At 32.7% G+C, this 27,068-nt stretch overlaps 1 protein-coding gene across 4 annotated transcripts; it reads right to left on the reverse strand.

Moving 5' to 3' along the window:
* Positions 1-1,720: 1,720 nt before the first annotated feature.
* LOC114915279 (uncharacterized) lies at positions 1,721-4,125 on the reverse strand. 4 transcript variants are annotated; one of them, XM_083076830.1, is made up of 3 exons: positions 3,918-4,125; positions 2,355-3,617; positions 1,721-1,955 (listed from the first exon to the last, which is right to left on the reverse strand). In XM_083076830.1, the coding sequence occupies exons 2-3, from the start codon at positions 3,438-3,440 to the stop codon at positions 1,908-1,910; spliced, it is 1,134 nt and encodes a 377-aa protein (XP_082932956.1). In that variant the 5' UTR covers positions 3,441-3,617; positions 3,918-4,125; the 3' UTR covers positions 1,721-1,907. The 4 variants fall into 4 exon arrangements, with proteins under 4 accessions (XP_082932956.1, XP_029125604.1, XP_082932957.1 ...); XM_029269771.2 differs by lacking the exon at positions 3,918-4,125 and adding an exon at positions 3,766-3,904; XM_083076831.1 differs by lacking the exon at positions 3,918-4,125 and adding an exon at positions 3,766-3,904 and having other exon boundaries at positions 2,331-3,617.
* Between the last annotated feature and the right edge of the window lie 22,943 nt (positions 4,126-27,068).

The following is a 27,068-nucleotide window of genomic DNA, read 5'->3' on the forward strand; positions in this document are numbered from 1 at the left end:
CTCGCACCAAACAATGAAGATATAGAAAAGAATAAAACTGACATGAGTAGAAATGATAAAGGTAAAAAGTTGGGTATGGGTCAAAACTAGAAGGATGGAAATTAAAATACCTTATCCGTGATGTTTTATTCCATTACTAAGTTCATCTTGATATGGTATTTTTTTTAACACACAAGGATGTAATGGGAAGGGTACCCTTGTACTCCACCGGTCATCTAATATATTTTGTCTTATCTAAAAATAGAAATGAATAAATTAAACAATGGAATGTTTTGTTGAAAACTTAGACAACTAACAATATATCATGCTTCGTTAAGAAAGTTTTTTCCAGGTATAGAGAACTTTTCTCACATGACTTCTTTTCTATATGCCAAAAATATTGTTAAAGGAATATAAATTGTACTTTAACCCATTAATTACATCTTAGAATAAGAAAATCATCAGCTAATAAGATAACTTATGCAATCTATGAATTAGTACATAAACCAGAGAAGAAAATATGATTTGAGTAATTTTAATCCAAGAAGTAAGATAAAGATCTAACCTTAATTAACTCCAACAGCCTAATTAAAGAAAAATAATCTTGTCTGTAAACAATAGTGTACGTTACACAATAGGTCTAAGGATTAGATAACCACATGTAATACATAAACATCTTAATTATATTTTTCTATAGGAATTTGTCTTGTCTAAAGTAAGAACCTACACTTTGAATGATAAGCTAAAAATTTGTTAAACATTTTAATGATAAATTTTAAAAGGCATTGTCATAGATAAACACACACCAAAAATCTAACCTAGTGGGGGAAGACTGTTTTTTTTTTTTTGGGTAGTTGTTGTAGTATTATCATAAAATACATATCTGTTTATAACATACTAAAAAACTGTTAAATTTTTTCTAATTCACATATGAAATTATATTTTATTTTTAAAATACAAACTCTCTTATGATCTACAAATGATGGACATCATAATATATTAAGCATGAAGTTTCAGTGTACCCTTTTGTCAATTTATTTCAGAAACTTGTATTACAAAATTACTTTTTTCTTGTTGGTTTATAATCTCTCTTTCTCTCTCTCCCTCTCTCCCTCTCTCTCTTTCTCTCTATATATATATATAATTTTTTCTTACTAGGTCTCCAATTCTTGATATGTCAATTTTTGAAACTTGCTTCTTGTAAACTATTTTATATTTTAGTTTCAAGTAATTTTCCTTAACACCTTTAATTTCATCCTTATATATTCCTTAATATTTTGTAATGAGCTGGAAATACCATGTTGAATATTAAAAATATGAAGTCAATTATAATATTGACTTTGAAGTAAGTGTGTGGATCACCCAAGTGTCTATTCAGTCACATCTATAAAGATAAGTATCACACATTAAAAGACACTCGGGATGCTACCCACAGACAAGCTAAAATATGCATCCGAGAAGTGACCCAATATTATCCTATTCTAATTGGACTTATTTTAAAACAGCGAAAAAATGCCAATACAGCACAAAAAAGACAAAATATATGTAAATGCATTTGAAACATCTCCACTAATATGTTTCATGGTGGTATAATAAATGCATTAAGTAACCCAGGTTAGGGTAAAAAAAAGATTTAATTGGTTATTTTCTTAGTTAAAAACATGTATAAGACCGTTATACGAACTATTGAATTTGTACCATGACACTGAATAAGCAGGTAGCTTTAGGATCAGAGCAGAAACAATGGAAAAGGAAACGTGTTATTATATATAGAGATGAAATACAACCGTTATATATTTCCCAGATACGTAGATGCGGAAGGTACCTTACAACGTTAAATTGATCTGAACAAGGAAAGTTAAGAAATACATAGCAGGCTTGCGCATATCTGTCGGCACATCAAAGATATACTATGGGATGTGATTGTTTTATGCCTCCCACGGTTTTCCCAAGGACAGAAATTCTGCAAATTGGTGCTGCAAAAATTTCATTGACTAGTGAGCAGAGTTGTTACTGATACAATTCAACCATGCACTTTGCATATATAAAATATTAATTATAGTTAAATACAGTTGACCAGATTAAGATGATTTCTTCGAAATAGTTTTAACTTTTGATCATTTGTTAACTGAATATAATGATGTGTTAATTTCTCCAGTTATATCTTCTGATCTATGATTTAGTTTATATAGATTGATTCTCTTAATGTTTATGTATATGGGCTAGAATACAATACCTTTCTTTTATTATTGAAAAAATAATAACAATAATATTCATTTCCCTTTCAATAAAACATTATTGTGAAAGCAGCCTATGTAGAAATTAATTTGGTGTTGAAGGAAGTTTTCTACCTGCTGACACTAATTAAGACTTACTTCATGAGAGAATCCAGAGCCATTGAAAATCAAGGAGGGGCTCCATTTGTTCAAAATAACCAAAGAATCATCATCATCATCATCATGTGCCATGGCCTGTACATGAGTCTCCAAATGCTCCTTTGGATGTTCTTTAGCTTCAGTGATGATTACGTCCAAGGAAGAGTGCACACTATGGGTCTTGGTACCACTTTCAAAGGGGTTCCAAGAACCCAATTGAGTCAGATCTTGATTTGTTTCTTCTCCACATTTCGTTGATTCATCAGAAAGTAGCACTCCACGAGTTCTCATCTTTTCTCTTGTTCTCTCTCTCGCCCTTTCCCTTGCCCTTTCCCTACACTCCTTTGCAAGAGGGTGGAATGCCCTACAATGCTTGACCTTTCTTTTCACAACCTTGTCCACCCTCTCCTCTTGTTGTTCTCGACCTCCACTAACCACAACCTCATCAACACTAGACACACCCTCTTCACATTCCGAACTTGATGAAGAAGCACCACTCTTGGCACCACAATTGTGATCATCATCATGATTCTTCTTCTTGTCCTTTTTCTTCTCTCTTGCCACACGGTTGATTTCATCTTTTGCTTGGTTCAGTAGCCACTCCACGGTCTTGCTAGCTTTGTCGAAGCCTAGCATATCTTGCAAGCCGAAAAACCTCTTTGCAACTTCAAGTGAAAGTCTCATTCTCCGATCCCTCAATCCTCTTGCAGTGTTGATCTTGCTGTGCCTATCTCTCTTGCCAGTTCTTTTTCTTGGGATCTGATCACTGCTTCTAACAGAAGCCTCCATAAAAGGTTCTGGCTCAGTGGCTTGAGGTTGAGCTTGGTGGTGAGACTGAAGAAGAAAATCGTGGTGCTGTTGGAGGAAAAATTGAGTTTCTTCAAATGGGGGTGAGGGAAAGTGGAAAAAGGACAAAGGAGGGGGAGAAGGGAGGTCATGGTAGTTGTTTTCTTGTTTTGATGTAGGTTTGCTTTGAGAGTCAATAGTAAAGGGTCTTGTGTAGAAAAATGCTGGGTCATAATAGGAAATTTGGTCATTACCATTGTGAGAGAGAAAAAACGTATCTGATGAAGTTTGAGATTGCATATTTTGCACCAAATACTAACCCTTAACCCTACTACTACTATTGGAGGTGCAGTACTGGACTATAAAAAAGAGACTGAGAACGACGTGTGCTAGCTTCACTCTCCTCTTCTATTCAACAACACCATCTGTGTCGCACCCTTTTCATTGCGTTTAAGATTTTGCTTCTGCTTTCTCTCCCTGCAACCAAACGAACACTTAATTAATAGAGATACTTTGTGTTAAGTAGAGAGTGATTGAGGTGGACAGCGTTTAATGATATACAACATGTATGTTAGAGTAATGAACATAATGCAATTGTACAATTGGTAATTCACCAGACAAGTACCACAGGTTGAGAAAGACAGCACAAACAGTAATTCATTACAGGGAGAGAAAGAGAGAGGGGAAGTAAGTAAAGATAGTTATATGTGATGTTATAAGAGATAAAGAAGGGGTGAAGGGGAATTTATTATTATTGTAGACAAAGAATTGAAGCACCTTTTGAAATATTTGATGATCTTTGCTTTTGAGGAAAAAGTGAAGGGCTTTAGGGTGATATACATAGTGAGAAGAAATGAGTGGATAGAAGTTGAAAGTTGTGGCATACTTCACGTGGTGCGCAGGCGCGAGTTGACAGGGAACTAAAGCCAACTAAGTCGACTCCACGCTCGTCCCTTATACTCCCTCATCACACCACTCACTAGCCCCACTTCACTTCACCCTCTCCAATAAGGTTTCATTTGCTACCAAAGACTCCTTTTCACAATATTGCATCACTGCATTTTCATGCTTTGTCCCACAGAATAGCAAGGAGAAGGGGTTTCACATGCCATCACTTTTTATGGGAACATTCACATAAAATCAGGGTCCATTTGGGATGTTACGTGTATTACTTTAATAAATTAAATCACATATATTTATATATTAATAAAGTAAAATTTGTTGAATTAAGCGTTGTATTATGTAAGAACATTAATTGAGAAAGTAAACAAATTATTTATATTTTAAAATTTATATATTATATTAATTTTAATATATACCAATTTAGTATCACAATTTTAGGTTAACAGAAAATTATATATATATATATATATATATATATATATATGTATATCATTATAAATTTTTACTAATTATTACTATATTTTATTATTTTTAATTAAAAGATATTTTCTCAAAACACGTAGTTAGACTAATTTTTTTTCATATATATATTATTCTCACGTTTCTTAAACTTTTCATCTTTTTATTATTTTAAAGCTTTAAAATTTATGAATGAAAGTTACAAGTTTGTAATAAAATAACAACTTAATAGGGTGCACTAATATAAAAAAGAATTTTTATGTCGGATGTAATTCATATGACATATAAAGTGACGTAGTATATAAATATGACAATTTTTATGTTGGGTGTTGTTTTACTTGTGGTAAAAAAAATTTTCTACGTCGGATGTCATTATATTCATTATAGAAAGGAGTTAAATACAAATTTAACACTTCCTAACACATTCTATAATAGGTGTAATGACACTCAATATAAAAAAAACTTTATATGATGGGTGTTAAAATTTCAAATAAAAAACATAGTTTGTGTTCTAGATTTTTGTTTTTGGTTTTGTCTTTTTTTCTCTATCTTTTTCCTTCTTGTATATTTAGATAAATTATGTTCTTCTTATACCTTCTTCTTTTTGTGTTTTTTTTTTGTTATTGTTTAAATATTGATAGTTTGGTGGTTTGAAAGTAAACATGATAGTGTCGAAACACAAAACACGGTAACTACATAAAAAGATGTGAGAACGAGAAGGAAAGAGGGTGATGGAGAATGCGCAAAGATGCAACAAAAAAGAAAGAGTGTGACAACAAAATATGAAGAAATGCGACGAGAATGAAATAGCATGATGGTGAAACGTAAAGAGATGCAACAAGAGAAAAACAAACATGATGACCAAACATGATGAGATGCACCAAGAGAGAAAGAGTCTGATAATGAAATATGAAGAAATGAGACAACGAAAAGAAAAGAACAATTTTACGACGAGATATGACGAGTGAGAGAGAAAGAGTGCAATAGATAAACATTTATTAATTTTAAAAGTAAGACTTTTATTTTTATTATTTTTATAACCGATATAAAAGTAGAGACCTTTTATGTCAATTGTTTTTATAATCAACATAAAGGTCAATACTTTCTTTAGCACTTGAATTTATAACAGATCTAAAATTGGCATAAAATTATTTTTACCAATTATTATAAGATACACTAGTGATGTTATCTTTTGAAAATAGAAAGATTTTTTTTTATTCACACACAAATTCTGAAAGCATTAATGTTTTCCAACTCAACCCAAGGATAGATACAAAACCATATGTAAAATAGGAATGAAATTAAGAATTTAGTAGCTATGTATCAACATGTTACATATAGTTAACGAATTACAAATTATTATGTGTATGATTATTTTTCATAAAATTTAATAAATTTAGATTTTAATATATTTTCAATTCATATAAAATAAGTGATTTTTTTTGGGTATTTTCACTATTTTTATATCTTCCTTATTTTGAAATAACTATTTTTGGTTCTCCTAAGTTGATAAATATTGATTTTATTCCTATAAATTATTTTTCTTTTATTTTTTATCTTTCTAAAATCTAAATTCATTATTTAATTATGGCCTTTAACATTCATTTTCATGTAGATAAATAATATTTATTTGGTTAAAACCCTATTTTGGTCCCTTATAATCTTTTTTTGTTTCAATTTAGTCCATCATTAATTTTTGGTCTCAATTTGGTCCCAAATTAATTAATTGGTTTCAATTTAGTTCTAAATTAATTAATTGGTTTCAATGTAGGACTTCCGTCCAAATTGCTTTAACGGTGTTAACTTTTGGCCACGTAGATGCATATGTGGCATCCACGTGGATGAGAAAATTTTTTTGAAAACACCTGGACCCAGAACGGCCCGTTCTGAAACCGGAACGGGCCGTTCTGGTTGCAAAATTAAAACACCACCAGTGAAGCAGAACGAGCCGTTCCAGAACTGTGAATAAAATATTCTTTACTTAATTGTGTTTTTGATATTATAATTATGCAATTTTGATCTCTAAGGTTTTAATTGAGTAATCTCAGTCTTTAAAAGATTATAATTGTGTAATTTTAGTCTCACAATTTTTAATTGAACAATTTTAGTCTCTCAAATATCATAATTGTGAAATTTTAGTCTTTCTCATTAAAAATTTAATAATTTTAAAATTTTAATATATATATATATATATATATAATGTTTTAAAACTATATAATTGTTTGTTTATTTAAATTAACGTATATTTTTTTTAATGTATCAAATGATATATATTTACTATTACTAAATAAATAAAATTTATATATTATTAGTATTTTAATATTACTGATAAATTAATATCAATAATATTTTTACCCTTTTTTATAAATAAACTAATAATTTGATAAATATAACTTAATATATATTAATATACTTTTACAAAAATATAAATATATAAGATCAGATATATATTTCTAATTAATATACTTATATTTTTGTAAAAGTATATTAATATATAACAAGTTATATTTATCAAATTATTAGTTTATCTATAAATATATTAATAATATTATTGATATAATATCGAAAATTATAATATAGTTAATTTGAATAGATAAATAATTATTTAATTTTAAAACATTATATATATATATATTAAAATTATTAATTTTTAATGGGAGAAACAAAAATCATACTATTATGATATTTGAGGGACTAAAATTGTTCAATTAAAAATTGAAGGACCAAAATCGCGCAATTGCTATTCTTTAAGGACTAAAATTATGCAATTAAAATCTTGGAGATCACAAAACTGCACAATTGTAATACTTGAGGGATAAAAAATGCAATTAAACCAATATTCTTAATTAATTTTATTAAAAAATATAATAATTAATAAGATAAAAGGAATATCACTTTATAATTTTTTGCAACTTATTTAAGATTAAAGGAATAAAATGATAAAAATTAATAAGATAAACATAATAAAATAAAATATAAAAAAAATATTAATATATTTATTTTATTGGATATAATAACATAATTAAAATATAATTAATAATATATATTTTATAAAATTATTAATATTTTATATATAAAAAAATAAAATAAAACCGGAATGGCCCGTTCTGAAACTGGAACGGGCCGTTCTGGTGCATTTTGGGTGTGTTAATTTTGCACTTGGAACGGGCCGTTCCGGATGCAAAATTAACACACCAAAAGTGCACCCAGAACGCCCCGTTCCGGTTTCAGAACGGGCCGTTATGGGTCCAGGTGTTTTTAAAAAAATTCTCATCCACGTGGATGCCACGTATGCATCTACGTGGCGTCCACGTGGCCAAAAGTTAACACCGTTAAAGCAATTTGGACGGAAAGTCCCACATTGAAACCAATTAATTAATTTAGGACTAAATTGAAACCAATTAATTAATTTAGGACCAAATTGAGACAAAAAATTAATGAAAGACTAAATTGAAACAAAAAAAAATTATAAGAGACCAAAATAGGGTTTTAACCTATTTATTTTAATGATCCACAACTTATTTTTAGAGATATTATATGTTAATATGATAGCACAAACAGTTATAGGTGCCACTTAAAAAATGGTCTCTTTACTTTTTGATAAACACATTTAAAAATAGTAATTCCAAATTATAGAGAGAAAAAAAATAAATATATTTTTATATAGATCAAAATCAAAATTTATTTATTTAAAAAAATTAAAAATATATTTAAATCATGAATTTAATATATTAGATAAACTTTAATTGATTGAATGCAAAAAAAAAATATTGTCGTACATAGACTATTTTATCAAAAAACAAGTAAATGTTAACATTATAATATTTATTAATAATGTACAACATTTAAACTTTGATTAAATTAATATTATAAAAAATATGATATATACATAAAAAATTGTCAATATAAATAAAAAATATGTAAATATAAATTTATTTGACATATATTACGATAATTTTAATATTAATATTTAATAAAATTTAACATATAATATATTTCCACTTTTTATTATAAAATAATATATATTATATTTATAGTGTAGATAAAAATAATTTTTAATAACAGTTATTATTTTATTATAGGATATATGTGATTATATAAATTTTTTTTAGTATATTATAGTCATATATATTCTTTTTTCTTAAAAGTAATTTCATGGAAAGTAGGAGCTAACTCACGTTTGCCGTCCCATAGATCCGTCCTTGCCTCTTTCTATCTATAATCTTAAAAATAAAAAGATACTAATAATATAATCTTTAAATAACTTATTGATAAATATTTTTCATGATTAGATAAATTTTGTAGAAGTTTCACAAAATACATTGAATAATTAAGAATTTTTTAATATGTGTATGATGTAAAAAAGTGCAATAATTTGATTTCCCTGGCCTTAACGAGCTTGCACCATACTGTGAGATCTGCAGTGCTCCTTTGACTGGGTTTCTGAGGAACGTCGCTTTCACTAAAAAGAGAAGTCTATCTCCCTCTTTCGATGTAGTCTCTAGTCTCTGTAATATGCATGCCTGTGCTGTGCTGTGCTGTGTATCTCTATCTCTATCTTTCGGTCTTTGGAATTTTGTTGTTGATTCTCCTTCCCATGCGTGCTTATCCTTTCCCTGTCACATTTCTCTCTCTCTCTCTTTCTTCAACATGTCTATGTATACATACATTACAAAAGTTTAATGACAAATTCCTCTGTCATGTAACCAAGCTTTTACAACCTCTGTAGTTTAAAATTTAGGATGTATGGTCTCTCCAACTCCAAATTCAGTAAAAAATGATTTAATAATACTGGTTTTGGTTTTTATATTTTTAAAATGTGATAGATATCATTCTGACTTTTCTACTTCATTCTGACCTCACCAGTGATGAAATTTACTTTGTTTATTATAAAAGTCTAAGACTAAACTATCCTTATTATAATATAAGCACTAAAATCAATTTTCAGTAAATTTCGAGAAATTTAAATCACATTTTATTCTAAAGTTTATGTTATATAAATTTACATTTTTTTTTTTGCTTTCATTAACCAACCAATTTTTATTTCAATTTAACAATTCTTAAAATGCTATTTAAATAAACTTCACGGCTTATCCTACTAGATTTTATATCCATGCAACACAAGGAAACATTCAAAATTTGTTGATAAAATTTATAAGAATCATAGAATGTAAATATAATTTTCAATATATTATATATTTCATTATATTCAATTATACTTAATTATATAGAATGGACCAATCTAAAATAATTTTTTTCTATAAATCTTGACTAATTTTTAAAGTTTACTTTATTTAAAAAGATGATTTTGAAACCAAGGCTGAACAAAAAATTTAGATTTTACATAGAATTATATATATTTTTAGTACGGTTTAACAAATAAAAATTCCTTGTATAATAAAAAAATATATACATAGTAGATTAGCATTAGTGATCGGTACGTACAAATTTGAGAAATTTCGAATTAGTCAAAAACTTTATTTATGCTAAGTTGTAATTAATCTACAAAGTATACTTTTTCAGTATTGCACTTTTACGGGTGCAGAAAGATTATTTTACGATAGGATTTGACTTGAGGTGTAATAATAATTATAAATATGATCATTTTTTTTAACTATGTCGAATGTTGTTTCACTTATTTAAAAAATTATTTATATTAACTTTCTATGTAATGAATCTACAAAGTTGATACTTTTTCAATGTTGCATAATCACTATTACAAAAAACTATTTTATGACAAAATTTTATGTCGGATCCACCAACATAAAAAGTGAAACCTGGATATTTAGACATTATATAATCTTTGGATATCTATATATTTGGATAAAACTTATAAAATTATTGTATGTTGACCAATATGAAATATTTGGACACTCTATATCACCTAGATCTATGACAAGTTAAACATTGATATAAGATATTAATTTTTTAACCAATATAAAAGGTGTTCCACACATGTATGGTGTGATTGCACACGGTGTGATCAAGCTCACACCCCGCTCACACCCATCATTAACATTGTCGCAAGCATTTCAAGTTTCTGCACTTAACATGGCTAAGCTCATGCCTAACGTGGTAAAGGCCGCAAACAATTCATGGTTCTTTCGCCCAACAAGCTCAATTTGTCGCTCGATGTGATATCAATAACAACATTTTCTACATAATTTGTGAATTAGCACAAATATGGGTTATATGATTTCTATGATTTTAATTCATTAAAGGGGTATTTATAGTCTAATTAATTCTCATTTTTAATCATGCAATTACAAATAGTTCAAATCACCTCTTAAGAGTTTAGATACATCCTTAGCATTCTTCCAAGAACCCACAAACACTCATAGATTTATAATTATATACAGTTCATAGAACTAACACATCACTACACACATATATACCTTATATTCAGAACATCACAAATCCATAGCAGATTCACACTAGGTTTGGGTTTAATCCCTCACCTTCATGCATACAAACAACCTAGGGACTGGAGGCTAATCTTACTATTCAACAATTACCCTACACCCAAGAGTGAGGTTCTCACTCCATCATTTTTCTTGATCGATGCTAACTTAAGGGTTTTGATCTTTGATCTCCTCTCCGGTTGTCTCCAGTTTACTTCCTTCTTTAGATCACAAATTGTACAATTAGATTAAAAGTGATGCAGACATAGAGTTACTAAATACTTAACCTCACATGTAACCCATAAGTAAAATCTGAAATAATTAACCTCACCTTCATGCATACAAACAACCTAGGGATTAGATGTAACATTGTTAAAAAAAAAAAAAAAAAAAAAAAAGGCTGATTCAGTAGCCCAGAACGGGCCGTTCCCAAACTGGAACGGGCCGTTCCAAGCTATTGAATTGAACTACATATTGTAGTTGAGAACGGGCCGTTCTGGGAAGGAGAACGGACCGTTCTGGAGGGAGAACGGGACGTTCTGGAGGGAGAACGGGCCGTTCCGGAGGGAGAACGGGCCGTTCCGGATGAGTCCCGGAACGGGCCGTTCTGATTTCAGAACCGGCCGTTCTGGGCGTTAATTTTGTGCGTGATTTGGGAGTTCGGAACGGGCCGTTCCGAATTCGGTACGGGCCGTTCTGGGCCAATCCGAAAGTCTATAAATAGGGGGTTGGGGGCCTTCAGGAGTTTTGGAGTTTTTAGAGAGAAGTTTTAGAGAGAAGGTCTCTGGGTCAGTGAGCTCCTTTCTCTCCCAAATTTCTCTGTTTGACTCCTTTTCTCCTCTAGATCACTAACTCCTTCTGACTTTTCTTGAAATTCAGATTAGAAAGCTTGTTTTGGGAGGACTGAAGTTCCGAGTTGAGCCTCGAGGGGAAATTATACTTTTGTTCAGTCTTTGGCTATCTGAGCCAATCTTCAGGTAAGGGAAGCTAGAATGTTTGTTATTTAAGTTGCATGTGAGTTTAGAAACTCAATTGATGCATGGAAGTTGAGGATCCATGGCTGGATCGGAGAATTCGCTAATTGTTCAAAGTCTTGGAAAAAAAATGGGGTTTCTGGTGAATTTGATGCATCAGATGGGTGCATGTTGATTCTAGGTTTATTTAAGTTGTATGGAGCCTATGTATTGTGTTTTGTGTTTGCATGTGACTGGATTTGTTGGTTTGGATGAGAGTTTGTGAACTCTGTTACTGGAATTTAGGCCGGGCGCAGGTTGAATGCGCTAGGCGTGGATGAGTCTTGGGACTCTCAGGCTGGGATTAGGCTGGGCGAGCTCAGGCTACGCCGAGCGTGAATAAGTTTATGAATGAATTGATGCTTATGCATGTTTAAAGTTAAAGTTTTAGATCATGTATGTATGATATATGATGTATGGTGAGGTGTGATTCATATGTATGCTTTGTGATGATACGTATGAATGTTTGAATATGATATGACATGCGTATATGTTCATATGAGTATGATTGTTGATCATAATGGTGGGCAGACCATTATGATGTATGATGCATGATTGCATGTGATGCCTATGGCATGAGTCTAGCCTAGGACTTGAGGAGAGGAAAAATATTTTCGAACTGGAAGAGCTCACATAGAGTCTCTTGAGAGTGGTGCTTGGATAGACCACTAATATATGAGAGTGGTGCTCTGGGAGGCCACTGGATTTGGGAGAGTGGTGCTCAGATAGGCCACTGGGTTGGGTGAGTCTCCTCTAAGTCCTTAGCTAGTGTTGGAGCGGGGTATGAGGTCGAGGGTTATTCCCTTAACCAAGTACTCGGGAAGGTGCGTGGATCCTTGCGGATAGTCAGTGGGCGAACTCCACAATTGACTTGGTTAATGCATGCCAAGGTCGTGGTAAGCCCGTACCCAGCTGTGCTATACCTGACGGTGGATCTGGACTTCCAAGTGTGTAAGTGACATCATCCGAGTAAACCCGAGGAAGGATTATATCCTGTTTAGCTGTGACCGAGCGGGCGCTTTGGGCGTGAAAACGGTTGGGGTGGTTTCGGTAGGATGGAATGTCACTTATACAGCTCTATTGTTGTGGAGATCTCCTAGGTGTATGCGTGACGACGCATTAGATGATTGATATGCATTGATATCTGTCATGAGATGCATTTATTGCATGATTATTAATATGATGAAGTGTGGTGTTTGACTTCATGATTGGTGGATTGTATTTTATGCATGAGTAGTATTGGATAGAGTGTATGGTGTGACTCTATGAATACGATTGTGTAGTATAGATTATTATGATTCATTTGTGAATTCTAGCTTACCCTTCTGTTTCCATGTGGTGGAACTGCGATGATCATACTTGGTATGGGAGCAGATCAGGGCTAGCTTGGAGTCGAGGTGACCGCTGCGAGACGAGGAGTTTGATCCTCGTGTTAGGGTTACCATTTTGGGTAGCGATTTTTGTCTGTTTGACCGGCACTAGGAAATATTATTTTTGGGATGACTGTACATATATGACATTTTATTTTGTATTTAAAGAATTTGGTTATTTTTATTCTTATCTATACCTGTATGTATGAGTTATCCAATTTAATATTTTCCTTAGTTCACTAGTAGTAGTGCGATTCCACTAAGTGTAGAGACCATGGCGGGTCGTTACATTAGAGGCTAATCTTACTACCGAACAATTATATCCTACACCTAAGAGTGAGATTCTCACTCCATCCTTTTCTTGATCAATGCTAACTTAAGGATTATGATCTTTGATCTCCTCTTCAACTGTCTCCAGTTTTCTTTCCTCGTTAGATCACAAATTGTACGATTAGATTAAAAGTGAGACAAACCTAGAGTATTACTAAATAGTTAACCACACATGTAATCTATCGGAACCCAAAAAATTTTGATCTTGCCCACAGTTAGTTAGAACTTCGTTTTGAAAATCTCATCGGCTTTGGAATGCCGTAAGATCGGACTAATCTTTCACTGATGGTTTTGAAAAGGTTTGAAGGAGTTGTTACCGATATTTTACTCAAAACATAAAAAAAAAAACAAAGAGTTTTCAAAAAATAGATTATGGCCTTTAGAGAGCCAGAATCAGGTTCGGGGTCGTTTACATGTGGGGAAGGTATTAGACACCCCACAAAGCCTTAACTCGGTACCCTATAATAAATTTAACATAATAAAAATTATAATTAAATCTTCACCCCTTTTATCCATTTAAACACTTATTTTCTAAATTGGTTATTTATTTATTTATTGCATGGGAATAAAGTTGTTGAAGCAAGTAAAAGAGAAAAGGGAGGACGAGAGATAATTAAAACCTCCAAAGTAAGCTTTTATAGAAAAATCTCCACAAATGTGTACAAGGGCACGTTTTGGAAGCCTTTCACTCTACAAAAGCTTCACTGTCACTCAGAAATTTATAGAGAGGGAGTTGTCAAATCTGACCCGATGTTTGCTATGTGTGTGTAAAATGTTGGAGAATGAGCCCTAGGCACACTTATATAGGCACTCAAGGAAGGGGAATGGTCGTTCCTAACACTAGAATGATTGTTTTGCACCTTAGAAAAACACTAAATTAACTAATTGGGAATGATCGTTCCCAAATAGGTTTTATGTGCAAATTTTAAGTTGGAAACGACTATTTTGAGGTTGGGAACGACCGATCTGTGCCCCAGATTAAGGTTTTTTGTGCTATAGTGTCTTCTGGGCCTTTTAGGCTCCGTCTTGGTCAATTCTCGTACTTTATTAGGCCCTCAAAGGCTACTCTTCTTGTTCTAGAGGTCTTTCAACCTTATTAGGAGTAACTCGAACAAAATATGGTGTGTACATAACCCATTAGTAAAAGCCCAAATAATTAACCTCACATATTTGAATTTAAAAAGATAATTAACAATTATTATTTTATCAAATCACTCAAGATATTTTATTCCCTGCTTAATTAATTAGAAAATATTTATTAATGAAATTTGAAAATAAAGATTGGATGTTAGACTCAAAATCTAATTTGGGTATTAAAAAGGTACATAGTTGTGCACAAAATAAATATGGTTGTGCTTCACTCAAATCCACATTGCACATGCATGCTTTGTAACATCCTGAACACACTATAACGAAAGGAATTTAAATATTTGTACAAGTGTAAGATAGTGAAGTTAAGAATGACTTAAAATAATTAATTTGGATTAGAAAAGATGATTGATTCAAGAGGGGGAGAGGGGGTGAATTACATTTGTTAAAAAAATTTTACAACTTTACTCGGATAAAAACTTTTCTTAATATTTTTAGCTAAATCAAATGGTTCTAACCTTATTGGAATAAATGCATTGAGAGAGTTTTGGGTTCAAGAGGAGCAACATCTGTCCCTTTCTCTTTACTAGTGGGTTTTCTAGAGGACATGGTTTGTGATTTAGAACATAATTCAAAGAAGATGAAAGAAAAGGAAGAAAATGAAAGAAATTACGCAAAGCGGTTGAGGGAAGTTGAGAAAAGAAAGGCATTGAGAAGTTACTCTTGAATTTCCTTTTCAAATTGAGAGAGAAAGAGAAGCAATTTTAATTTCTTGAGTGATTTCCAAAAAGTAACCATTGGGATTATAATAGTAACATTTTTGTTAATGAATCCCTAGTGACCCTATTTCCCATTTTTATTTTTAGAGTAAATTACATTTGTAACAGCCCAATTTTCACTAGGCCAAGAGCCCACTTAAGGTGGTTTAGTAGCCTAGAACGGGCCGTTCCAAATTACTAAATAGACCTACTTTTGGTAGTCCGGAATAGGCTGTTCCAGATTTGGAACGGGTCGTTTAAAACCATTAAAATTGCCTATGATTCTTAGTTGGGAACGGGACGTTCCGGTTTTCAGAAATGGCCTTTTCACCTAATTGAGAACGGGTCGTTCCAGAGTTGAGAACGGACCGTTCCAAAATATGACCGTTGTAAGTATTAAATGCACCCCAGAGCGGGCCATTATGGTTTGAGAACGAGTCGTTCTGGATGTGATTTTTACTCGTGGTTTAAGGGTCCATAACGGGCCATTCTGGATTTGGAATGGGCCGTTCTAGAGATATCTGATCCTATAAATAGAGCACCCTGGCACTCCCAAAAGCACACTTTTCACTTCTCTCTTCTTTTCTTCTTTGCTCTCTTATTTTCCTTCTACACTCTCTAAAGACCGAGAGGCACTCAGAGGAGGAGACCAAGGAGATCTCTGTTTTAGTTTCAGCTACTGTTTATTCAGGTACGAGGGAAAAATGGATTATTTGTATGTAGAGTTACATGAGGGAATTAGGTAGAGGAAGAGTCCCTTAAGATTGTTAGTAATTTATAATTATTTATGTTTGAAGAATTATTGGTCTTATGTGATTCTGTATGAATTTAGGATTATGAATATATATTTAATTTGTAAAAATGATGATTTGGGAAAGAGAACGAAATCGTAGAAAACTGCCTGTGAATTAGGTTTTGGAAAATTGGGGGTCTTACTATTTGATTTAATATTGTATTAAATTGGTGATTCAATTGAGTATTAATTTATAAATATTATTGTTATATTATATGGTAAAAATTGATGATCTAGATGAGGATTCATGGTGAAGTGCTTGAGGAGTATGTGAACCACGATTTTTGTGGATTTTGTGTATGTGTTGTGGAATTAAGTTATGGAATGTGAATGTGAATGTGAATGTGAATGTGGATGTGGATGTGAATGTGGATGTGATTCCTCATACTTATATCGGGGGTGGCACGACCTCGAGCAAGAGATGCTACAGGCGTGACCTTGGCATAGTGTATGATGTGTGATTTCTCATGCTTATGTCGGGGTGGCACGACCTTGGGCAAGAGATGCTACAGGCATGACCTTGGCATATGGTGGGATGTGTGAGGCAATTAATACTTATGTCGGGGGTGGCACGACCTTGGGCAAGAAATGCTACAGGCGTGACCTTGGCATAGTATGGGATGGGTGATTCCTTATGCTTATGTCAAGGGTGGCACAACCTCGAGCAAGAGATGCTACAAGCGTGACCTTGGCATAGGGTTGATTGCAAGACTTGTAATGGATTGGTATGATTATGATGTGAAGTTGATACATGATTGATAGAATTATGATACGTAGAAATGATAGTAAATATTTCATTATGTAATGAGTTATGATGAGATTATATTATGGTATGTTTGTATGTGCTTTACATATTGTGACACCCTCTACCCCAACATATATATATAATAATAATAAAAAGAAATATCTTATTGGATACAAAAAATATTTAAAATTGAAACAACAATTCCAATAATCATGTGAGTAGAGAATTCACATTCATGTCTTTAATCCAAATAGCAAATAAAATTACAAAGAATAAAATATAGATATTTTCTTTTCTCACTGTACAATTTGTGGATGTTTTAGGTGAGGAAGTTCCGGCTTTGAGTGACATCTAGAATGCCAACAATTGAATTATGGGTATGCTTTGATATTGTGACATCGGGGCAGAGGATTTCTAGGAAATGAATTGTATTTGTATATGGGGTTGAACCTATTATTTTGAAAACATTTTGTAACCTCTTATGTTTTATTTTCCAAGTTTCATTTTCAGAATATTTTGGATATTGAAGAATGTTTCTAAAGGTTTTTATGTGAACCCTTTTACCTATGTTGAAAATTTTATTTCCTTAGTTTATTTTCATTATTACAATATATGTGTTGGGGGTAGTAAGGGTGTCACATTTAGTGGTATTAGAGCATGTCGATCCAATCGGCCGTGAGTTATGAGTCTACTATGATTGTTTGGTAGATGAATGATGGAATGAATTGATTGTGGAACTTATTGATATGCTAGTATGATGATTGATTATGTTTGTTATTATTTAATTGTGTGTACTCTAACAATGTTTACTTTATGATGAGGATAATGATGATGATATTGATGTTTCCCTTGTGTTGTTTGTAACACCCCAGTTTTCAATAAAGTTATTATTATTATTATTATTATAATAATTATTATTATTATATGGTATTTGGTCATAATTATTTTAATAATTATAGAAGAATATTATTTTGTATGTTTTAAATAATTATTGTTTTGGACAATTATTTTGTACGTATTAAATAAGTATTTTTTATTAGCATATTTAAATAAATATTTATATGTTCTAAGAGAATGTTGATTTTATATGATATTTTGTTATTGAAATTATATTATTATATTTTGGGTCAGAAATATATTATTATTATAGAGGAAAAATATTTTATAATATACATGTATTTATTTTATTTAATTATTATGAGGAAAAAGAGAAGTGGGTTAGAAGAGAAGGAAAATGGGTTGGGTTGACCCAGTCCAATGGATTAATTTTAAGGAGTCAGGTAGCGTTAACCCTATCTGCCTCATTTGCATTCTGAGGGATTAGGGAAAAAAAATAGAGGAGAAACAAAGAGCTCTAAGGAAGAGTACTCAGGAACGATCTTAGATCACACCAAGACCATCCGTCTTCTTCTCATCCAGGTAAGGGGGGAGTGAGAAACGTCGCTCTGGGTGTGGGATTGTATGCTGGGTAGTGGGATTGGCCTCCAATCCTGTGTTTGTTGTATTTTTGTATGCTCATGTATGAGGGATTTCTCCCAATTGTATCTATTTTGCTTATTATTTTTCTTATATGCAATTAATTGTATGATTTGAGATCTCTATGGGTTCTTATGGGAAACCCTATGAGAAACAGGCAAAATATGAATATTTTCTGTTTTGCTATCTGACTGCTCTATTGTATTCCTTGTTGAATGTAATGTGTAAGTATGTAATTAATTTTGAGAATAAATATGTTTTGATATGATTTAGAGTGCTCTGTGGGTTTCTACGGGAAACCCTATGAGAAAACAGGCAAAATATAAATGTTTTCTGTTTTACTTTTTGAATGTTCTGTTACGTTCCTTGTGTGATGTATAATGTAAATATGTATTTAATTTTATAAATAAACGAGTTTTGATATAAATTAAAGTGCTCTATGGAGGCTTTGTGAATATGATGAGATAATATGAAATGTGATGACGAAATGTGATGATGTGAAATAACCATGGGAAATGATAATGTGATATGAGAATGCATAGAGTCGTGATTGACATGCATCATTTGCATAAGTGTTTTAAGGGTACGATATGGAATACACCGCCAGAGAAGGCCCCCTAGTGTAAAAGCTTTGGGGATTAGTCCTTGGGGATAGCTTGGTTTGGAAGTCCCAGTCTCGCCCATTGTGTGCATGGGATGTATCTTGCGCGGCTTAGCTATCCCGACGAGACTCTGGTAGTATATCCTTCTAGTGAGAGTGCGCAGAGGGTGTGACCCGGCATGTACTCCTAGACTACTCTTCGTGTATTGCTAGCGGCAATATGCCATGTGATGTTTTACTGGCGCCACATGCATGATAATATGTAGTCCGTGTCCATGCATATGCATTCTTAATGTTATATGATAAAGTGATGGTTTATGTCTTGGATGAGTGTGATGTTATTATTAATTTATCTATGTTATACTTGTTTTTGTTTGTGTTTGGCTATTTGACATATATTTCTACACTGTGAGTCAGAGTGAGATGTTTCTCACTCCCTTTTCTCTCGTGTTGTTTTCTCTAACTGTCATACAGGTTATTATCAGCATGAGACTGAGGATGTTGGTGATGAAGCTTAGGCTTCTATGTTGGGATTTGCTCTAATAGGACATGTGACATCGGGGCTTAAATAGGATTAGATTGGAATGTTATTTTTATTAAATCATTTTGAAAAAAACTCAGTTTCATTTCCTTGTAATTTCTCTACATGTTATTTGGATTAAGTTTATGAATGTGAACTCTTTACCCTTATGTTGTTGGAGATTTGATCGTCTTATGTTGAAGAATTGTATTTTATTTTATTTATTTTATACAATTACTATATATGTATGTTGGGGTAGAGGGTGTCACATTGTTAGTGTTGTGCTTACTTGTATATTGTTTTCTCAGAATTTGGCTGAAAGACATGATATAACTTAGTTGATGCTATTCATGATTGTTTATTTGTTTTGATACTTCTTTCTTATGTAAGAAGTAGTGGTATCACTCGTGTTGCGAGTATATGTACCAATAGTAGTGGATGAAGCCTTGCTAATCAACTAGAAATTATTGAGACCTTAGATTTAGGTGAGACATTGATTTGTCGAGAGTTTACAGTTAATGGAGTTTCTGGAATCTATAGTTGTAGCGATTGAATCCAAGGAGGTTGTATCTGAGAATTGAAGTTTTGGTATCCTTGATGAGAGATTGAAATGTTGGTAATTCCCTTGAGTGTTAGTGCTGACATGTTAATCGTTTATGGTTTAGGTAGCATGTGAGTTTTATTTTCTAAGTCTGTTATGCTAAATATGTGAGTTGTTTTGGTTTAGGATTGTAGTAGGAAGCTTGAATGTGAAGTTGATGTGTGAGTTTGGAAGGATTGAGGTATTTTTGTGGCCTTAGACATATTGATACACTATTGCCGTATGGTGTAGAAGATATTTTCGCTGCAGTTTTGTTGTGCCAGTATGAGTACCGTATTGACATAATTAGATTTTGTTTTCTTCATGAAAGTTGTAACCTTGGATGTTATATTTCCAATGGAACTGGAATTAGGTAAAACGGAGGTCTAGAACTCTAGTTATAGCTACTTTGGTGATCAAAGGTCTAGCTGTAAGCGCTGAATATATTTGTTGTGGTTTTTGAATTTTTAGCTAAGAAGATGATCTTTTTAGAATCTTATATATTCATAAGAGTTGTAGCATATTCTCTTAGATTTCTTTTGAGATAGGTTTGAGATTATTTGGATGAGTAGAACTCTCTAGGTATCATTTTCTTTGATTGTTGTTGAAGGGATATGTATGGTGTCATGATATTTTTGAATCGTTAGGCAATGCAAGAATAAAAATTGATTTTTGTCATGATTCTAAGATGTCATGTGGATTGAGAGGTTGTTTAAGGTTGTATGATGTTATGTGGTAAAGTTGGTTCATGTACATGCTATATGGAGTAAATGGTGATTGATTCGTACATGCTTAGGAATGATATATATCGATTGTTTGAAGTGGGTATTCTAATATGATTTGATATGCATGTATGTTGATATGAGGATAGATGACCTTACATATCAATTAGCGGGTGTTTGTGTGTTTAGTAAGGTTGACCTTAAGGTGTGATATCATCAAATTAGAGCTGAGAGTGAGGATTTATCCTAGACAGTTTTAGGCTAAATTATCTATGATAGACTATGGCCAAGGCCAAGGAATCCAAGAGGTGATATCTTAAAAGAACCAAGAGGAATGAGATGATCTTAAAGACCTTTTCATATGTTTGTACATATAGTAGTTCCTTTGTATAGGTCTAATTTTGCCTTTGTATTTGTGAGACACTTTACTTGCTTTTAATTAGTGATTGTATATTGATTTTAGGGTGGGTTACTTGGAGAGTTTAACTCCATTTAACCTCCCTTGTTGATACATTCATTTTCTATTTTTTCAGTAGGGAAAAAGGGGTGGCATTTAGCAATGCTTGAGGGTGTGACAAGTAATTGGGCCAGAACTGGGCCTAGGCAAAATTTTGCATATTAGACTCATTTTGCTCCTAATTTTTTATAGATTTGATTTAGCTAAGTCTCATCATCATATGATGAACCTAACTAAACCAAATCAAATATTTTTGAAATAAATCAAGGAGCATTTTTGAGTCTTGGCCGCCTAGCTCATCACTTTGTTCTTGGCCGAATTTGTGAGCCTTCACCTTCAAGTTTTGAAGCTTGCCTTCCAAGCTTCTAAACCTTGGTAGGTTAGGCTGACCCTACCATGGTTCTTAAGTGAACCATGGTCAAGGAAGCTTCTCCTACAAGTTTTAGAAACCATGGATGGTTAGGCTAAACCTTACCATGGTTCCTAACGAACCATAGTTAAGGTTAGCTTACACTACAAGCTACCTCTCCCTATATATTTGTAATTTCTACTCTTGTATTCACTTTTGAACAATTTTAGAAATAGAATTCAGAATTCTCTCTCAACTCAAGAGTCTTGGATCTGTGGAGAACAAACTCTCTTAGTTCTCTCTCAAAATTCTTCTCCTAGAAGCTTGGTTCCTCAAGCTTCTTCACTTCATTAAGAGGTAACCGAACCTCTCTTAGGTGCTTCTCCACCATTGGAGAATCCTCCAAGGTGTTTCCGCCACTTCAAGGAGTTCAACCTCAAGAACATTTCGGTCCTTGCATGGAAAACTTGGAAGAATATCAATTTTCTCCAAGTAGCTCCATCATTTTTGGTATCTAGAGCCTAATGCTCTCGAGGTTATGTGTTTCTAATTTTTTTTTCATTGAATCCGTGTTGTTCCTTCCTTATCTTTGTCTAAATTTATGTTTTCTGTATGGATCTAAGCCTAATTCATATTTTGATGGATCCTATATGTCTCATTTGGATTAATTGATTCATGTTTGCTTGTTTCCAATTCTTCTTGAATCAATTGTTGTTTGTGCACCTAGGTTCTCCTATACTTGTGCGTTTTTATTTTTGATTGAGTCTTCTCCATTCTATAACATGTGTCCGTGATTGGACAACATTCATTTAGCATTGATTTTGTTTTTGAATCACTTGTTTTGTCATAGAAGTCATGTGTAGTCTTTTTACATGTGGAAAATTCCTAGACTAGCTTGTTTGACCTAATTTTTTGTGATTGTTTTAAGTCCTTATTTGGTGCGTCATTTTTGTTATTAAATATGAACCTACTCACATGTGCTTTTGTTTTACATATTTGAGTTCATGATTTGCTATTAGTTCTAGCAAATTTCTTAGAGTTAGGTTTCCTTTATGTCTTGTTAAAAGTTTTGTCAAAAAAATTGTTAAACACTAATTCCTATTAGGTTTCTTTGAGTCTTGTTTTGTGGCTGAAAATTTTAACACTTTTTAGACATTAAAAAAAGAGCCAAAACAGAGGTGTATGTGTTTTAAAATGCATGAGAAAAACAAAAGAAAGAGTGCTTAAAATTTGATGAAAAAAATACTACAAAATTGTGAAGCACTAGTTGAATGATGCATGTGAACACCTCTTGTTTTGTGTGAAAATTTTTGCAGAAGTTTTAATTCATCAAAACTGAGTTTCATATATGATTAAAAGGCATTAAAACTCCTGATTACTAAAAGAAAAAGAAGTGAAAAATATATTACAAAAATAAAAGTAAGAAAATAGCAAAAGAAAAAGCCAAAAGGAGTGAAAAACTAGTTTACTAGCTCTCGGTTTTTGGTGTGTGTTTGTTCTAAAATTTTCAGTCCAGCCACATACATTGTGTCTTATTTTTGTTTGTAATCTTAGCTTTTATTTTGTAATCCATTCTAGTGCCTTTGTTAGGAATTCTTTTGTGTACTAGCCTTTCAAATTGTGCCTTAATTGTTGCTTGTCTTTTGTTGGATTTCTTTCTAGTCTTGTCACATTTCTTTCCACCAATTGGTGTAGCTGTTCCTAATTGTTCCTTTTCAGTTTTTGCATTAATATTCCAGCATCTTAAGGTGTGTTGAGTGCCTCTTGGAAGGTGTTGAAGGCCAAGCTCAAGGAAAGCCAACATTGAAGGCTTTTGGTAGTGACCTAGGAGTTTTGCTTCTTCATTGGAGTGGATTCTTGGAAATTCAAACACCTAGGAAGTAACCATCATCAAGTTACTTCTAAAGAAGAGTGAAACACCTTTTGAGGACTGCAAATTCGCGGCTGGATTGGAGGAAGAAGGAGCAAAATTTTTGTGAAAATTTGTGACTAGTTTAGAGACGAAAATTTTGGTTACAAAATTTTCCTTGAAAAATCTGTCTCTAAATTTGTTACTAATTTAGTAGCTAATTTTGTTTTCTTGAAATTAAGTGCAGCCACTAATTTCATTTGATTGTGAATTTACATTTCATTTGGTGTGAATTTGCATTTCATTTGAGTGTGAATTTGCATTTCATTTGGTGTAAATTTGCATTTCATTTCTTGTAAATTTTCAACTTCTTTCATTTTTGTACAAGGCCTTTATTAGGAGTGTCTTGGAGTGCCTTTGGTGTATCTCCATTTCTCCTTAGTGTTTTCAATTAGGTAAAAACGTTTAGTACTTGTGAGAGTGGTCCTTGGAAGTCTTTGGTACTTTCCAAGCTCTCACCTAGGTTTAATTGCTTTGAAACGCCTAGTTTATGTTTTCTTGCATTTAAGTTTTCAAGAAATTTATGTTTTAAGCAATTTATGTTTTCAGTCATTTAAGTTTTCAAGCAATTTATGATTTCAAGTCTTGATAATTGTACACATTAGGCACTTGATTGTTATTTTCCTTTTTGAAAAGAACTTTGTGAAAACATTTTGTGCAAGGCAAAGTACAAAGGGGTTTAGAGATTTATACTTGAAGAGGCTTGGTTATTAAGTGGCTCGATAGTAGCTCACCTCCCTCCAAAGTTCAATTTGTACTCTTAGACCTCCAAGTGCCAAGTCTAGCACTTCCAAAAATATTATTTTCTTTAAAAACTAATTTTGTGTGAAAATACTTCTTGTTTAAAAATGTCTCAAGACTCTAATCCTAGTGAAAGTGATAGCTCTCCAAAAAGTCTTTCTTACATTACTAAAGAGCTAAAATCACTTAAGCTATGGAGGAAGCAAGAGGCCATGCAAAAAGAGAAAGAGAAAATTGAAAGAGAAGGCCAACTTGCTTATCTAGAGGAGGAATTGAGAATTCTTAAACTAAAAGAAGAAAAATTGAAAGAAGACATGAGAAAACATAAAAGAAGAAGTAGGAGTTCACACTCTCAATATTCTTCTCCCAACGAGAGTCTAAACATGGGAGAGCACTATCAACCTACACCTAGGAGAGTTAGAAAACCTAGGGAAGTCAAGGTTGACCTCCCGCCATTTTATGGAATGGATGATGTTGAATCATACCTTGATTGAGAGATGAAAGTTGAGCAACTCTTTGCTTGCCACAAGGTAAGTGAAGAAAGGAAAGTCCCTCTAGCTACCCTTAGCTTCCAAGGGCATGCCATGTATTGGTGAACAACTCTAGAAAGAGAGAGATGCCTCCATAATGATCCTCCAATTCAATATTGGAATGATCTTAAGAGTTCTATAAGGAGGAGGCACATTCCCACCTACTATGGAAGGGAGCTTATGAATAAGCTCCAAAGGCTCCAACAAAGGAATATGTCTGTAGAACAGTACAGGCAACAAATGGAGCTTTACATGATGAGGGCTTGTATAAGGGAAGAGGAAGCCACTACAGTAGCCAGATTCATGAGTGGTCTTAACTTAGAGATTAGAGACCAAGTGGAGCTACTACCCTACAGGGACCTAAATGACTTGGTCCAACTTTGTGTAAGGGTAGAACAACAAATATTGAGAAAATCTTCTAAAAGAGAAAGCTCCCACTCTAGATCTCTTAAGAAAGACTACATGGAGGAGGAAAAACCTTTTGAAAAGAAAATTATTTCAGAACCCTCCAAAGAATTGGCTAAAAATAAAGAGAAAAATAAAGATAAGGATAAAGATCTCATCACTCCACACACTAGCACAAAGACTAGTGATATTAAATGTTTCAAGTGTTTAGGGAGACGCCACATTGCTTGAGGACCAAACTTTATGTGATATAGTACCAATGGAAGCTTGTCACATTTTGTTAGGAAGACCATGGCAATTTGAAAAGAAAACTATACATAATGGTCTTACTAATGAAATTACCTTCACTCATAAGGAAAATAAATTTGTGCTTTATCCTTTCTCACCTCAACAAGTGGCTGAGGATTAAGCACAAATGAAAATCAAAAGAAAAAGTGAGAAAGTAGGGAAGAGTAAAGAGGAAGGAATATCCTCTAAGGGAGTTATGACTAAAGAGAATTGCTTTATTACTAGAAAACCTGTGAAAAATATTCTCTTTATTCATAAAGACCTTAACTCTTACCCTCACACTGCCACTAGTCTTGAAGAAGAGATTCACAAATCCATTATTTTTAAAGAAAAAGAATCTCAACTTCAAGATTTTGTGAAGGAGAAGTGGACTTTATTTAGTTCTACTTCTCATGCTACTTCCTTGGTGGTGCCCAAGGTAGATAGCCTTCCTTTGTGTAGGACTTTTCCTACCTTAGTTGTGTCAATAATGCACCCAATTTATGGAATATATTATTTGTTGGATATAACATATGAACCTTCAAGGTTCCTTGTGACAAATTCTTTTCATAACTATCCAACAAATAATATAATCCAAAATTGTTTAGGAAATTTCTTAGTAGTATTTTCCTTATTTTCTAGGAAATGCCTAGGTTACCACATAGGGTAGTTTAGGCAAGATGTTTTAGTTTTTAGGATTAAGTCTTTAGTGTGCTATAGTTTTAGTTTTAGCACATTTTTAGGATTTAGTAATATATCTAGTCTATGTTTAGGAGAGGATCCTATTCATTATATTAGAAGGTCTAGTATCATTGATTTCTTTAGGTTCCATGAAAGGATTCCTTCTAGGATATACCTTTCACATTTATTTGTTGAGAATATCACCTCTAATGAATTTTATTATATATTTGTAGGTGTGGCCAATAATCATGAAGACCCTCGAGATTTGAGGTCAAATCCTTTTCAAGAGGGAAGGGATGATAGACTATGGCCAAGGCCAAGGAATCCAAGAGGTGTTATCTTAAAAGAACCAAGAGGAATGGGATGATCTTAAAGACCTTTTCATATGTTTGTACATATAGTAGTTCCTTTGTATAGGTCTAATTTTGTCTTTTTATTTGTGAGGCACTTTACTTGCTTTTAATTAGTGATTGTATATTGATTTTAGGGTGGGTTACTTGGAGAGTTTAACTCCATTTAACCTCCCTTGTTGATACATTCATTTTCTATTTTTTCAGTAGGGAAAAAGGGGTGGCATTTAGCAATGCTTGAGGGTTTGACTAGTAATTGGGCCAGAACTGGGCCTAGGCAAAATTTTGCATATTAGACTCATTTTACTCCTAATTTTTCATAGATTTGATTTAGCTAGGTCTCATCATCATATGATGAACCTAACTAAACCAAATCAAATATTTTTGAAATAAATCAAGGAGCATTTTTGAGTCTTGGCTGCCTAGCTCATCACTTTGTTCTTGGCCGAATTTGTGAGCCTTCACCTTCAAGTTTTTAA

Source organism: Cajanus cajan, chromosome 6 (genome assembly GCF_000230855.2).
Source record: "Cajanus cajan strain Asha chromosome 6, NIPB_CcT2T_4, whole genome shotgun sequence".
Lineage (NCBI taxonomy): Eukaryota > Viridiplantae > Streptophyta > Magnoliopsida > Fabales > Fabaceae > Cajanus > Cajanus cajan.

Coding starts and splice junctions, on each gene's coding strand:
- LOC114915279 (XM_083076830.1), bottom strand. CDS start 3,440: ATGCAATCTCAAACTTCATCAGATACGTTTTTTCTCTCTCACAATGGT. Junction 1,956..2,354: donor GCTCTGGATTCTCTCATGAA/GTAAGTCTTAAT, acceptor AAATTTTTGCAG/CACCAATTTGCAGAATTTCT.